This window comes from Capricornis sumatraensis, chromosome 6 (assembly GCF_032405125.1).
Source record: "Capricornis sumatraensis isolate serow.1 chromosome 6, serow.2, whole genome shotgun sequence".
NCBI classification, from domain to species: Eukaryota; Metazoa; Chordata; class Mammalia; order Artiodactyla; family Bovidae; genus Capricornis; species Capricornis sumatraensis.
In genome coordinates this window covers 93,828,183-93,844,872 of record NC_091074.1, presented here as the reverse complement: position 1 = coordinate 93,844,872, position 16,690 = coordinate 93,828,183, and the positions used below count along the sequence as shown (strand labels likewise).

The following is a 16,690-nucleotide window of genomic DNA, read 5'->3' as shown; positions in this document are numbered from 1 at the left end:
GTTAAAAGAGAAATTTTATCTTTCCTTTGAGTAATGACAATATATATGTAATGTATAATATCTGCCAGCTTACATAAAAAGGTGAGATTTCTTCTTTGCAATCTCTTTAGCATGTTGTCTGTGATGCAACTGCAATCTGTTTCAATGCTTATTCAATAAAAAAAACTCTTATTTCTCTGCTTAAAAAAAATCAGAGTGAATGTCATAAAAGAAATGCAAGTTAAACTTCATAAATTTTTAAAATAAAATGATAAAAGGAATGTAGAAATACCAACATCATTTGTATTCAGTGTTTATTCAGCCTCCGATATTAATCTAATGATTCCATTAACTTCTAGCAATTTTCAAGTTTTGGAATTTAGAAAAATGAATCTCAGATTGACGCAATCTATTTCAAAGGGGTGACACCTGCAAACTCTTTTATTTAAAAGTTTTATGGCTCACATAAGTACACAGGCATGGTTCACAGGAGTGAAGGTGAAAGTCACTCAGTCATGTCCAGCTCTTTGCAACCCCATGGATGAGAGTCCGCCAGGCTCCTCTGTCCTTGGAATTCTCCAGGCAAGCATACTGGAGTGGGGAGCCGTTCCCTTCTCCAGGGGAATCCTCCCAACTCAGGGATCAAACCCAGGTCTCCTAAACTGCAGGCAGATTCTTTACTGTCTAAGCTACGAGGAAAGCCCCCACATAAGTACAGGAGATTGAAAACCCATGGAGCCTATGCTTATCCAAGCAGTCAAGTGAGGCCCTCCTTGTCTGGACTGGCTGGCACTCCTGCTCATGAAGATGAACAGTACACTCCAGAGCCATGAAAACTCAACCCTCCAGTAATATCCCTTTCAGTATATCTCCCCACAATACTTAGCCTAATATCAACAGGGTAGCTTCGATTTTTCCAAAGAAATAAATTTATTCCAGAGACAAGTGAGAGGCAAGTAACCAGGGTACAAAAGAAACACGCTTCTAGATCACAGATCCTAAATTTCACAGATTCACCATCACCTTTGCAGATAAATCAGTGTACCAAATTCAACTCTTCACTAGTTCTAAGATGCCTAGGAACAAGGTTTGATAAAAGTCATGTGTAAGAAGGGAGAAATGACGGCTAACTTCAGCCAATTACCCTAAGCAGTCACCCCTTTTATTCTTCAACACAACTCCTAAATTAAGCAGCATAAAGGGTTTACTCAAAGATAAAGCCTCTGTGCCAAGTGACCAAGCTGAGACTACTTACCTATGAAATGACAAGACTCTGGGTTTGAACACAAACTTTCTACCATCTTTCTGCTATCACTGCCTCGCAAAGGGGACTGAATAGTGGTCGTCATCCATCAGAGGACTTACTTTCTAGAGAAAATAGTGTTGTTAGGCAGACTCTGAGAAAACATAAACATAAGTAAAAAACAAATGATGTCAGCTATATAGAGACATTTGCAGGATTTTAGAGTATTTCTAGCTGAACTCTGATTCATTTACATTTAATTGTTCTATTTATAAAATTCTTTCTATAAATCCACTGGAAAATAAATCTAACTTTTCAAATCCTAAAGTATCACTTTCCTAGGGTGAGGGTTGAAAAAATAGGTAAAGGAAATCAAAAGGTACAAACTTCCAGTTATAGTTGACCCTGAACAACCGGGAGGGAGGTGTTGACGGGCACCAATTCTCCACACAGTCAAAACTCTGTGTATAACTTTATAGTTCGTCCTCCATCCATGGTTCTGCATCCACTGATTCAACCAACCACAGATTTGGTTGTAGGACTGTAGTATTTACTATTGAGAAAAAAATCCACATCTAAGTGGAGCTGCACTGTTCAAACTTGTGCTATTCAAGGGTCATCTCTATCTGGAGGAGGGCATGGCAACACACTCCAGTATTCTTGCCTGGGGAATCCCCATGAACAGAGGAGCCTGGCGGGCTACACACAGTCCATGGGGTTGCAAAGAGTCGGACACCACTGAGAGACTAAGCACAGTATACTTGAAAGTTGCTGAGAAGGCTTAAAAATTCTCATCATAAGAAAAAAAAAGTATAACTATGTATAGTGATGAATGTTAACTAGACTTACTGCAGTGATCATTTCAAAATATATAAATATAATGAATCATTATGCTGTGCACCTGAAACTAATATAATGCTGTATGCCCACTACATCTGAATTTTTAAAAAAGAAGTAACTCCTCTTCATATTACGAGGCATTTATTTCTGTGGTCAATTTCTTACTAAGACTGGAATGTGTAGTATGCTTTAATTAATTCCTGTCCACTCTATGAATTCTCATTGTATAAAACAAAATGAAGAGCACTGTGGGTCTAGAAATATATTAGAGAGAAGGTATGTATATTTATGTATCTTATTTAGAAAACTTAGTTGCAATTCTTTTTAATTACTTCTCTTCCTGTTTCAAACATTTATATGGCTTTACTAAGGCCCAAAGCCTAGAATTCTCTGACTTCTTATCACCAGGATTTCCTAGTACTGGCATTGCTGATATTCGGGAATGGGCAATTCTTTACTGTGGGGCTGAACTGCGCATTGTAGAACATTTAGCAGCATCCCTAGCCTGCAGTTGAAATGCCTTCAGTTGTGACAATCAAAAATGTCTCTACACACTGTCAAAACCACCAGTCCCCAGCCCCAGTTGAGAACCACTCACTACTCTTCACTGACTAAACAGACTGTCCTATGGCATCAAAGTTCCAAACACTGACGGGGGAAAAGGAGCCCCAGCTTCCATTGAACACCTTAAAGGATTCCATTCGTTTCTGTTATATTCACTCCTCCATGCCTGGCCTATAACAGGCACTCAATATTTGCTAAAGAGAGAGTGAATCATCATTGGGAACAAGTCAGAAAAGAGAGCATAAGAAATTTAAGGTGAGAAAATAAATCTTACTTAATGGCCATTGATCCAGGTTTTAAAAGAAAATAATTACATTTGTCTGCCTATATAAACAGAACAAGGCAAATATATAATTAACAAGCTGAATGCCTATACTAAACATACAGGAGGAGTAAAATTAGTCCCCAGTCTCAAGCAGCTTATAGTTAGTGGGAGAGGTACATACACAGGTAGCGATAATAAAGCTTTTGAGATGGGCTTTGTGGTAGAAGTAAAATTCTAACATGCGCAAGTGGAGTAGACAAGAGGGAGCAACATCAGCAGTTAGGAAACAGTGAACAGTCCGGTTGGGAGTATTTTAAAAGTATAATAGAATTGTGAATATGACAGAAGGTAGAATGGACTCAGATTGCAGGAGGGTCTAAAAGCCTACATAGTAAGTTTGGATTAAGGGTTCTGTTCTAGTCATTGCCAGGAGAGTGACTCACCTGACGACCCTGCAGGCTGCTCTGACACTGTGTGCAAGAGGAGTTCCACTGTCGACACCAGGCATGGGGGCCCAGACACATCCAGAGGCAATCCAGACTAACACCCACAGTAAAGACACAATTTAATATAATGATATTTACCCTTAGTATATGTCTTGCATTCTACTTTTTATTCTATTTTATTGTGTCAACTTTTCTAAATGCCAATAAATACCCAATAATTCGGTTTTACAACCCACCAGCACATTTGCAAGGCACTTAGGCCTTTTCGATAAATTTGGTGAGTTCATATGTTGGGGATACTAGAAATGAGGAAGAGAATTGTGAGAGGCTGCTGGGCTAGAACTGACGTGTCATACTGCAGGGAGTGGAGGATGGAATGATAAAAATGTCAAAGATGATTCTAGGGTGGTTAAGTGTAACTTTGAAGTGGGTGACCATGAGGTTCAAACCAGTTAGGGCTAAAAGTGAAACCAGAACAGACTGGGAGAAGAGAAAATTGTGGAAAGTGAAAAAAGAATGCAGGATACATCAGTAGTGGTCAGGTTCTTGGGGGGTCATGCAGTTTGAAGTCTTATCATTCTTCCTGATAATCATGGGGAACAAACTCCAGGGTAACTAAAGTGAAATTACAACAGTCACTAGAGGTGAGTAATCTGAGGCCAGATGAGAGATGAAAATAGTCAGTTTGTGTGCTGAATGGGATATTGTAGAAATAGTCTCTAAGTATATAAAACTAGCTAAACTAGCTGCTCACGTCTTTAAGAACAGTAAAAGGGTACACTGGAATCTGTCAAAAGCTGAAAGAGTATGTGCATAGTTTCGTTTTTAGTCGTGAAGTCTTTCCCAACTCTTTTGAGACCCCCATGGACTGTAACCCACCAGGCTCCGCCGCCCATGGGATTTCCCAGGCAAGAATACTGGTGTGGGTTGCCATCTCCTTCTCCAGAGGATCTTCCCAACCCAGGGATCGAACCCACACTTCTTTGCCACTGAGCCATCAGGGAAGCCCTCTCTGTTATATACTCTTCTCATAATCCCCAATATTATCTCTTTTGAGGTTGATACTATGCACATACAGACTCCCCTGGTGGCTCAGTGGTAAAGAATCCTCCTGCAATGCAGGAGATGTGGGTTCAATCCCTGGGTTGGGAAGATCCCCTGGAGAAGGAAATGGCAACTCACTCCAGTATTCTTGGGAAACTGAAATTACATGGACAAAGGAGCCTGGTGGGCTACAGTTCATCAGGTTGCAAAAGAGTTGGACACAACTTAGAAACTAAACAACAACAATAAAACAAAAGTTTTGGAGAATTATGGCATTTATGCAAAGTTATATTTCAGTAACTCCAGGAAATGGAAGTACTTTGATAAAAAGGGTTCAACAAGGCAGAAGAGAAGACGCAGTGGGCTTTGATAAGTCTAACTTTAATCGTAAAAAAGGCCAGAAGTGGGGGGAGGTTTAGAAATGGGTGGTAATTGGTGATAAATATCAGTGCTTAAGTCACAAATGGGTGTCTTAAGGGCTGAATCTAGCCTGGAGTCCATTTTGCTTGGCTCAAAGGTGTTTTTAAAATGGGATGATTTCAAATAAAAATCTGATTTCTGACTTCCTTGAAAAATCTCAACGTCTGGCAAAGTTGCCTCTATAGTCTTGTAAGGCTTTTAAAATGTGCACACTCTTGGATCCACCATGTATGTGTGTCATACCATTTGTAGGAGATGGATAAATTATGGAACACTATTGCATTCAGAGAAGGCGATGGCACCCCACTCCAGTACTCTTGCCTGGAAAACCCCATGGACGGAGGAGCCTGGTAGGCTGCAGTCCATGGGGTTGCGAAGAGTCGGACAAGACTGAGCGACTTCACTTTCACTTTTCACTTTCATGCATTGGAGAAGGAAATGGCAACCCACTCCAGTGTTCTTTCCAGGAGAATCCCAGGGACAGGGGAGCCCAGTGGGCTGCTGTCTATGGGGCAGCACAGAGTCAGACACGACTGAAGCAACTTAGCAGCAGCTTGGCAGCATGGCATTAAAAGACGCTTACTACTTGGAAGGAAAGTTATGACCAACCTAGATAGCATATTCAAAAGCAGAGACATTACTTTGACAACAAAGGTCCGTCTAGTCAAGGCTATAGTTTTTCCTGTGGTCATGTATGGATGTGAGAGCTGGACTGTGAAGAAAGCTGAGCGCCGAAGAATTGATGCTTTTGAACTGTGGTGTTGGAGAAGACTCTTGAGAGTCCCTTGGACTGCAAGGAGATCCAACCAGTCCATTCTAAAGGAGATCGGTCCTGGGTGTTCTTTGGAAGGAATGATGCTAAAGCTGAAACTCCAGTACTTTGGCCACCTCATGCGAAGAGTTGACTCATTGGAAAAGACTCTGATGCTGGGAGGGATTGGGGGCAGGAGGAAAAGGAGACGACAGAGGATGAGATGGCTGGATGGCATCACTGACTCAATGGACGTGAGTTTGAGTGAACTCCGGGAGTTGGTGATAGGGAGGCCTGGCGTGCTGCGATTCATGGGGTTGCAGAGAGTCGGACATGACTGAGCGACTGAACTGAACTGAAAGAAAGCAAATTGCTGAATAATGTAGTGATCACATTAATGTTAAAACTAAAACTACTATGATAATATATGATATATAGAATATACATAGGGAGCTGCTGTGGAAAACAGTATGGTGATTCCTTGAGAAATTAAACATAGAAATACCAAATGACCCAGCAATCCCACTCCTGGGTACATATCCCAAAGGACTGAAAACAGGGACGCCCAAAAGATTTTTGCACAAACCATGTTCACAGGAGCACCATTCATCAGTGCTATTCACTTGGCTATTTCACAATAGCCCAAAGGGGAAGTAACCCAAGAATCCATGAAGTAAACGTGGTTCATCCATACAACAGAGTATTATTCAGACAGAAAAAAGGAAGGAAATCTGACACACTGTTATAATATGGATGAACCTTGAAGACATTAGGCTAAATGAAATAAACCAGTCACCAAACTGGCACACTTGAAGAACACAGATATTTTTAAATGAGTATTTTAAATGGATGGCTGGTTTGACTTTTAATGTGGTCAATTCAGAATTCTAAGTATTCCCTGATCTATCAGTGATCTTTAAGAATAAAAGCATATTGCAAGTTTTCAGTGTCTCCTGGATAGAAACTGTGCTATCCAGAGCTGCATTTTTGCTATCAGCTCTGACCTGAGAGTGAACTGCGGGTAGGCACACCCCTATAGCATTCTTACACAATGAAACCGAACTTTGACTTCAGCACACTACTTCCCTCTTAAAGAGGTTACTGGTTACCTTTCCCCAGACACTGCTCAATCAGCAATCCCATTTCTTGCCATATAAAATTAGCAACAAAACACTGAGGGCTGAAGGAGACAGCGCCATGAGAGAGAACCTAGCATGGAACTGGAGCCTACAGAGTAGTCCCTCTACCCCCATCATGGACACAAAGAAAGAGCATCGCCAGAAGATCTCAGGCCACAGGCTAACCTCACATTCTTCCAATGACTTAAAACACCAGCTTTGCTTTATGTGAGATCTCAGTGAATACACAAGGACTTCATTATAAACCTGCACACCAACACCACCACAAGTCTTGAGGCAGAAACATTTAGGAAAGTTCCAGGAACTTAATGCCACCAAGATTTTTAAGTAAACATCAGTCCTCACTAAGTTTCAAAGGTTATGATGACTCAAGGCACACAAGAGGAAATGCTCCTCACAACGAACAGAAGCCAAATTCAGGCCAGGCAGTTTAATGACCTGAACAAAATTAGCTGATGTGTGGGCCAACTTCTAATGGTTAAAGAAATACAATTATTACTCTAGTGAAGACATACTCTTCTAAGCCAAAAAAGATTTCTCAAAGCAAAGCTGACAGGAAATTAAGCCTTTCTGCCAGTTTACAGAACCCTGGAGAAGGCCAATACAATGGTAGATTTTTATAAGAAAAATGCTTCATATGCCCAACATTGTATATGGTGAGATGCTTGTGTAAATTGCTTTGCCAATTTTTACTTAACCTTTTTTTTTTAAATTAATTTTTTTTATTTAATTTTAAAATCTTTAATTCTTACATGTGTTCCCAAACATGAACCCCCCTCCCACCTCCCTCCCCATAACATCTCTGTGGGTCATCCCCATGCACCAGCCCCAAGCATGCTGTATCCTGCGTCAGACATAGACTGGCGATTCAATTTACTTAACCTTTAATTTAAAAAAAAATTATACAACAAAATTAACTTTTATTTACTTTTGATATATAGCACTACACTTTTAAAACATGCTACCACCACAACCATCAGGCTACAGAACAGTTTCATCACCTCAAAAAGCTCCCCCTTGTTGTCCCTTTATAGTCACACCTTCATGTAACCTGTCATCTGGTCCCCATTTACAGCCTTATCTGCAAGAGAATGTAATATAAATAGAATCATACCTTTTGAGCCTGGCTTCCTTGTGTGTATCAGTAGTTTCTCCCTTTTTACTGCTAAGTAGTATTGCACGGTACCATAGCCTATTTACCTCTCAAAGGATATTTTGGTTGTTTCCAGTTTGAGCTATTATGAACAAAACTACTATGAACAATCAAATATAGTTTTTCTGTGAGTAATAGTTTCATTAGGAAAACACCCAGGAGTACAACTGCTGGATCATATGGTAAACCCATCTTATAAGAAACTAAGAGAGATATCTTTCAGGGTGGCATACCATCTTACATTCCCACCAGCCATGTGGGACGATTCCAGTTGCTCAGCATTCGCATTCTGGCATTGCCGGAATTACTTATTTTAGCCATTTCTAACAAGTATGTAGTGATATGCAATCATGGTTTTAATTCACTTAACCATTTTAATAGGCATTTTTCTATAAAACAGTACATGCTGTTTCACTTCCTTAGAGAATGCTGAACATACATTTTCCCCCAAACCATTCCCATGGAGTAAACCATACTACCCCTCAGGGGCTACTGAAATAGGGTTGTTTTATTTGTTTCTAAAGATGCCCCAGAATTACGTGTGCTTTTTATAGCATTTTCTATCTTCTCCCTTGTAAAGTGTCACTTCTTGCTATTAATGGTGTGCTTGCCTATGGCAGACTTTCCTCTGCACCCTTTTCTCAAGCTGACTTTAGAAACAGGTAACTAAGCTTATCAGAATTACATCTGAAAACGAGAGGGCAGTCTACAAGGGAGAAAAGTTGATTCTTCAATGAGGAAACAGAAAGCTTTTTTTTTTTCTTTTGGATCACTATATCAAAACTTCCTGACCTCTCATTTGGCTGCTGAGAAATTTTTAGCAGCTAAATTTCTTAGGCGTTTTCCAAAAAGGTGAGCCTGCCTGGTAAGTGTACACCAGGGAATTGAGTCATTACTATATTAAACTGTAAAATTAACATTATATTGTGATTCTATATCAGGAATTCAAAGTTTATCTAAAGCAAAGTGATTATACACTCAATTATATCTTGAGTCCAGAAACCTAAATGGAAGTAATGCTCTTAATTCTAGTTTCTTACTTACTCACACATTGGTCAAAATTCTAAGCACCTAGCAGGTGAGACATTTTATAGGGGCGCAAAGACAAGTATCAAGAAATTTTACAACTAAAAAAGTATATAGCAGTTCTTTCAAAAGATAGAGACCATGTACAAACACTGAATCTAATCCTAAGTAACATTTATGATGTTCCTTTGAAAGCCATTTGACTAAAAAGCTCATCGTCTTTTCAGTAGTAAGTAGTTTCCATCTTTGCACAAGACAAAAGTGTTAACACTCAAAGCATCTTCTGGAGGTGGATCACATCAGGGAATTTCACTGTCTTACTTCTCAGAGAGCCCAGGCTCCAGGGCAGAAAAATGCCAGCAGCAGTCCCTTGCACTCACCCGATCTTCCCCAGGGACGCAGGCTAGGTCTCTGCCATATTCACAGACCAATCGCAGCTCTTCCAGCAGCCTCGACCCGCAGACTTAGAAACCCTGTCACCAATTGCATTAGGATCGGGGTGGGACTTCCGCTATCACTTTAGGCTTAACCACCACCATCTCAGCACAGGCAAAAGCAGTCAGGAAGTTCGAATTTCACAAACTTTGGGATCAAGCACAGTTCAAGCAGAAATAAAGGAATAACAAAGACATTGGAAGGCAGAGTGGCCAAACTCAGAAAAATAAAACAGCCTCCCCCTAAGAACTGTAAAAGAACAATGAAAAACGAAGCAATCAAAACTCAAGTCAAGGGTCACTGGTTTGCATCTTATCTCTACCCTGGCTACTAGGTCCTGAAGCACTCCTTGGCCTGAGTTCAGGGAGGAGCCCTCTGCCAAAAGGAGAGCAGAATGCTGGACAGCCAAAGCTCTGATTACCTGAGTGCACAGCCCAAAGTGGTGGAGTTCTTACTGTGCAGAGAGAAATAAATCCTGGAAACTCTGATTCACTGACTTTGCCTGATCCTGGACTACTCTTTTCACATCAGACACACAGAACCAAAGACTTTTTCAAGCAAACTAAATCATAGCACTGACAATATCCCATGATTCTTTGAAACCCAACACACAAAAATCCGACGATTTCTCTAAATACTGTTACCTTACTGGGAACCTGGACCTAGCCCTGCGTTCTCAAGAGAAAGCCAACTCCACAGGCCTTGCCCAGGTCGAACCAGGGCGACAGCAGTAGGCAGTGGCTGGAGACCCCTTCCTGTCGCCATCTAGTTCACTTGCTCCCACAAAAAACCTGTTGCTGTTCAAGCCTTCCAAAATCGAAAACCAGCATCTCATAAAAGTTCAGGTTAGTATTATGCCTGCTTCAAAGTGTAGGGGAATACTCGGGATCACAGCGAGTGCCACTGCACCTTCCAAGCTTGCAGTTATCCGCTGGTCCTACGGTTCTCGGCCGGCCTGGTGCAGCCGAGGTTCCCAGACCCCGGGCACTCGGCAGCCGGCCGGGCTTCAGGCGGCGCGTCCATTTTGCAGCAGGTCAGACCTGGAGGGGAGAGGCGCCTGCGGTTCCCCGCGCCCAGACCCTCAAACCCGACCCAACTCCAACTTCAGACCCTGGCCTGCCCAGACCCAGACCGCAACCGAATTCCAGATTCCGACCCAGGCCTGGCCCCTGACCCCAAACCCCAAACCGGGACTCAGGCCCAGACCCCTGGCCCATCCCTGGTCCCCCAAACTCCAGTCTAACCCCGACCCACCCTCCCTTAAATTCAAGCGACCGCTTAAATTCACGCAGACCTACGCCCGGCCTCGGTCTCCAACCCCGCCCCCGGCCCACGCGGACCCCAGTCCGCCTGCTCGCCCGGCTGGCCGCACCTTGACGTGGAAGCGGATGAGCGCCAGGCGGATGCAGTGCGCCATGCAGACGGGCGGCAGGAACCAGACCTTGGGCGGCGGGGTGCCCTTGTTCTGGACATGGCTGACGATCTGCTGCGCCGTCTGGCGCTCGTTGCCCTGCCGCTTGACCCACTCGTGTAGCCGCGCCTTCTCAAGCGCGCCGTTGAAGAAGACGAAGAGCTCGATGTTGCCGCCGAAGCAGGCCTTGGCTAGCGCGGCCAGGTAGCCGAGCATGTGGTTCCACTGGCCGCCGCTCACCCAGTCGGTGTAGAAGCCGCCGTAGAGGCGATGCAGGCAGTTGTCGGCGTCCACCAGCAGGCGCAGCGGCGTGTGCGGGGGCCGCTGCCGCCCGCCGCCCACCAGGCTGCCCCGGGCCAGTTTCTGCAGCTCCACCGGCACCACGGCGCTCGGGCAGTGCTTCTCGATGTAGTCCTGGAAGCCCTGCACGCCCATGGCGGCGGCAGCGGCGGGCGCGGGGCGGCGGGGCGGCGGGGCCGGGGGCGGCGGGGCCGTGGCGCGGGCCGGGGCCGGGGCGGCGGGCTCTAGGGGGGGCCGGGCCGAGCCGCGGGCGCGCTCATGGCCGCTGCGGCCGCCATGTGCTGCCGCCTCCCAGGGCCATGGCGGGGAGGGACCTGCGCCGTGCGCCGCTCCAGGCCCAGGCCAAGCTGAGGCGGCCTCGCGCGGGCGGGCGGGCGGGCGGCGGCGGGGCGGGGCGGCGCCAGCTGACGTACGCGGGCCGGCGGAAGGGGCGGAAGAGGCGGTGCTGCGAACTGAGGGGCCGGTAACCAGAAGAGGGGCCGGTTCCCGGCGGCGCAGGACTCGGGCTCCGGCCCCGAACTTCGGTCCCAGCCCTGGCAGAGTCCGCGAGGCCCAGCCCAGGAAAAGGAGCTCTCGCGCCGAAGGGACGCAGCTGTGCCTGCGCGAGTTCCCAGGAGACGTCGAGGCGGTAGCTTCATCTCGTCCCCTTCCTGGTCTCCCAGAGCTGGTCACCGAGGACCACATCCCCGGCTCCAGGATCTGGCCACCCCGGGACGGCCTTATCCCCGGAAGCCGGTCAGGCAGCCCTGTCCCCGTCCGCGATCGGAGCCGGTCACCTCAACGAGGCCGCGTTCGGACCTACGGATCTGGTTACCATGAAAGGAGCCTCATCCCGGAAGTCAGTCACCCTAAGGAAGCCCCATCTTCTTCCCGGGTCCCGTTATTCCGAAGAGGCCCTGTTTCGTCCCCAAGGACCGGTCACCCAGAGGAGGCCCTTTCCTGTCCCTGTGCCTGGTCACCCCCGAGAAGGCCTTATTCTCGAGAGTCGGCCGCCTGAGGAGTCCCAAGTTCCATCCCAAGGAGCTGGTCACCCTGAGGAGGCCTCAACCCAATCTTGGGATCTCGCCACCTCGAGGAGGCAGCGTACGTTTTGAGAGCCAATCATCTGAGAAGGCCTAATGCCTGGGGTCTGATCACCCCAAAGAGATCCCGTCCTGGTCCCACAGGGCCAGTCATCCCAAGGTGGGACCAGTGCCCCGGCCGAGGCGGCTGCAGAGGGAAAGGTGGTCAGGAACTGAAAGTCGGAATGTATCTAGGGGGAGGAGTGAGCAGAAGTCCCAAACGGAGAAAGGAATCAGTTTCTGCGCTGTGTGCCCAAGTGTAGTTACCGGGTTTTGGAAATGATCACCGGCTCTCTCAACTTAATTGCATCGGTATCTTTAACTTGGGAAATAACTCTCCAGTTTCGGTTGTTCACAAGGAGTAGGGTGGTAATTCTGAGGAAGTTGGAAAAGTGGCAGGTTGACCCCACTGCCTGCTGGGTTTACTGCTTCACTGCTTTTTTGGCATAAATCTAAGAGCCACGTGAGCAGAACCCTCATTGGCCGTTCCCTTTGAGGTAGCAGATCTCCCTCCAGATAGATCTGACTCAGCCCACTTTTCAAAGTGCTTTCACTGTCTGAAGGAGCTGGAGGCTCTGCTTTTTTGTTTTCACAGTAGTAACATTTCATGGCCCAGACACTGAAATGACAATCTATAGTGTAATATACAAGTAGCCTTAGTGTCAGATATCACCAAAGAGACTTTAAAAACAGTAGCTCTGTTACAGCACGTGAAATGCCTCCTTTCTATTTGGTTCCAACTGTGAAATATCTATCTTTAACTCTCGCTTTCTGGAGACTGTGCAGCCCCTCCTAAGGAAAATGGTTTAAATCCTTCTTGCTCTAGTAGCATCTTTTGAAATGAGGTCCTTTCAGGACTTCTGTCCCAGAGCTCTGCAGTAATTACTTTTTAAATGAGGTTAATACTGCAAATATATTATGCATCATTAAAATGTTTTTTAAAACAGGTTAATGTCTTAGAGAATAAAGCACTTATAAACTCAGAACTCTTAGGAGTTTGGAAGTGGTGTTTTTACTTAGCGCCAACTCTCCTGTCCTTTTCTTTTCTGGAGAAACGTCTGTAGAGGAGCAGGCCCAGACAGCAGGTGCAGAGCAGATGGAGCCTGCACCCATGAAGTTCCAAGAAGCCTCCATACTCTGTTGTCCCTAAAAAGGCAAGTTGAGTTTTTTCATTTCTTATAACTTCACCTCAAGGATAGGCCAGTATGATACATACATCAGTAAAATGCTCTTAGCATCTTGATAAATGTGTTTAATTTTAAAAAAACAGACTTTAGCAAGTTAAGCCACTCATATACAAAGTTAGTGATGAAGCCAGGATCATATGTTATTTAGAAATACAGTTAGTCATTTAAAGCCACATTAAATACTGACATCCAAAATATTCAAATTTCCTTCTATAATCTACTGTAGGCTCACGCGTTTAGGAGTAGTAGCTCTAATCAGTCATTGTAATTGAATGTATAGCACTGTGCTCCATATTTACTCATCTGTGTACTGTTTTTGTTTTCTTTTAAATATGCTTGCTTTTAAATACTTTGGTGCCAGTGTCTGGGGTTCTGAGAATTAATTTATTTTCACTTTAAGGCAGTATAAAGGACTAAGGTTATGGAATCAGATTACCAAATCTGTCTGGTCCTACCTCCGGGCCCTTGAGTAAATTACTTAAGCTTTTAAAACCTTGGTTTCTCTCATGTGTACAATGAGGGTGTTAATAGTACTTACCTTCCAGATTTTTATAAGGATTAAATGAGATAATTTGTATGCTTGCAAATTTTCAATAAATGTTGACTTTTATAACCATAACTTCCATGTCCCATAATTGTATCAACTTTATCTTTGAGAACATGTAACAGTTATCTTACTTTTTGAAACTTTAAAATTCATGTTCGTAAGTATAAATTCATTTAGGGTTATTTTCCCTATTTAAGTTTATGTTCCCATTTTTTAAAAAAACTCTCATGTTTTGAGTAACGTTATTAGTGGCTGGCAAAATGTTTGGCTGACCCATATTTTATATAATCTTCAAATTCAGAGTTGGTTGAAGCTAAAATTTTTAAGTGTCAAGGTAAAAACAAACATCTGTATTTAAAATTTAATAAAATTATATCTTCTTGGATTCACAATATATAGTAACCAGTGTTTGGGGACTTTCCTAGTTCCAACCACCTGTATCTTTGGACTTTTCACTTAGAGCATATGAGAAAACTTGTTATTTCACCAAGAGATTGCCCTGCAAGCAAGAAAATTATCTGAAAAATAAAAGTGCTAAAAAGACATGGTCCTATGCTTTATAAAATTTTTAAAAAAGAAATTCCAGAAAAAGTTATGATTAAGAGACAAAGAGAACTAGCCCATGGTGTGCAAAATTTACCATTATGTGGAAAACCAATGATAGAAATACTTATTTTTAGCTGTTTCACTGTTTCAGCCAATTTAGTTTTGATTAATTCATCTACTGCCCGACGAAGGAAAATATTACTTATTTTACTTACATGATTCTTTCCAAATTAAAGTGTTTTATAGTAGAATGATAACTTTAATTTTAATATTAAATATTTTAATATTCTGCTTAGTTGAGACTTCTATCCAATAATAAGGGGGCTTCCTTGGTGGCTCAGATGGTAAAGAGTCTGCCTGCAATGCAGAAGACCCAGGTTCGATCCCTGGGTCAGGAAGATCCCCTGGAGAAGGGAATGGCTATCCACTGCAGTATTCTTGCCTGGAGAATTCCATGGACAGAGGAGCTTGGATGGCTACAGTCCATGGGGTCACAAAGAGTTGAATGCGACTGAGCAACTAAGCACAGCACAGCACAGCCAGTAATAAAAGGTTAAGCTTTCAGTGTTTCAAGTAAGGTGATTGAGACCCATGTACTTATCAGCATATATTAGGAGAGCAGCAGGCTGGGGCTAAGCGTGCAATCTGTGACCCTGGAAGAGAGCAAATTAATCTCTGCTTGGGATTTCAATGTGTAATATTTACCTAGCACTAATCTGCTAATTGTCAATTTAAATTACCTGGAAGAGCACACATGTATCTGCAGTTCTGAGGATTCTGTTGTCGTTTTGGCATTCTGGAATTTAAAACTGCTCTTTGCCTTTAATTATGTGGATTTAATCCTGTTCTCTTCAGAAGTATGAATTCATTTTCTCTTTCCAGTATATGCTGTTGTTTTAAATTGTACATCAATGAGAAAGCATAAGTGAATTTCATTAAGTGCAGATTTCTCAGGCTTTTCGAGAATAAAGGGAGTTTCCAAATGTTTGGCTGACAAACATTTGATAAAATCAATTGGTTACCATCTCAGCTGAAGAACTGGTTACCATTGCTGTACTCACTGATTACTAATTTCCCCTTCCCTAACTCACAACAATCGGGAGTTTTTTGGTGTCCATTCTTTATAAAATCTGTAAAGAATTGTCGTGTCCCCTCTCCACCACTGGGGAAATGCACAGAGGCCTTCCCAGCACTTCCTGGGTATCCAAGACCTCTTGCTCTCCACATCAGCCATTACTGACATGAGTGACTCAGGCATCAGTCTGCCTTCACTCCCACTCTCACTTCTGGGAGCTGCTAAAGAGTAAGTAGACAAACATCCACAGGGATACTTTGGAAGACAACACTCAGCTGGACATATATTTTCTCATTTGAACAGAAGAACTTTACAGTCATCCCTTACCTACTGCCTTATGGAATCTTAAAGTTTTGTTTAATTTTTTTTTTTTTTTTTTTTGCCACACTCCACAATATGCAGGATCTTAGTTCACTGACTAGAAATCAAACTCATGCCCCCTGCAATGGAAGCTTTAATAAGCTAAATTTTATTTTTAAACTATAAATCAAATGAAAATTTTATTTTTTTAAACCAGGAATTTTCATTCTTAAATACAAAACCATTTTAAATTTTAATTATTTAGAGACTGTGCTGTGCTTTGTTGTTCATTCATGTCCAACTCTTTGTGACCCTATGGACTATAGCCCACCAGGCTCCTCTGTCCATGGGGATTTTTCAGGCAAGAATACTGGAGTGGGTTGCCATGCCCTCCTCCAGGGGATCTTCCCAACCCAGGGATCAAACCCAGGTCTCCCATGTTGCAGGCAGATTCTTTACCAAATGAGCCACCAGAGAACCCCAAGATTACTGGAGTGGGTAGCCCTTCCCTTCTCCAGCATATCTTCCCAACCCAGGAATTGAACCTGGATCTCCTGAATTGCAGGTGTTTTCTTTACCAGCTGAGCTACCAGGGGAGCCCATTTAGAGACTAGTTATCATTAAATGGTCTGTTGCGTTTATTAAAAATGTTTCTGGAAGGAGCAGTTCTCTCACACCAGAATATGAAAGGCACTCAGGCCTGACAAAGCTGGAACACATGACTCTGACTTCCTCCAGGGAATCTGGGGCTTCAGACAGGTGGGACCACATAGTCATTCTCTAGAAACTGAGCTGAGACTCTCCACACTGACTCTACTGCCAAAGGAAGAGATGAGCTTGGTTTTAGAACTACAAGAATGCAAGTGCCACTGAAAGACAGGGAGAAAGTTCTGCCTTAAATGCAGATGCCCTCAGGGTGGAGCATTAGCCTGAGCTTGGAAAAGAACTGAAGGCAAGA

The 16,690-nt window shown here is 43.7% G+C and overlaps 1 protein-coding gene across 2 annotated transcripts in view; it reads right to left on the bottom strand.

The window, feature by feature from the left end:
- The window catches only part of FAM120A (family with sequence similarity 120 member A), a 117,057-nt gene extending 105,906 nt beyond the window's left edge, over positions 1-11,151 (bottom strand). For both annotated transcript variants that reach the window (XM_068973747.1, XM_068973746.1), the window contains exon 1: positions 10,678-11,151. In XM_068973747.1, the coding sequence (XP_068829848.1) occupies positions 10,678-11,151 (474 nt within the window). The remainder of the gene's footprint in view (positions 1-10,677) is intronic.
- Between the last annotated feature and the right edge of the window lie 5,539 nt (positions 11,152-16,690).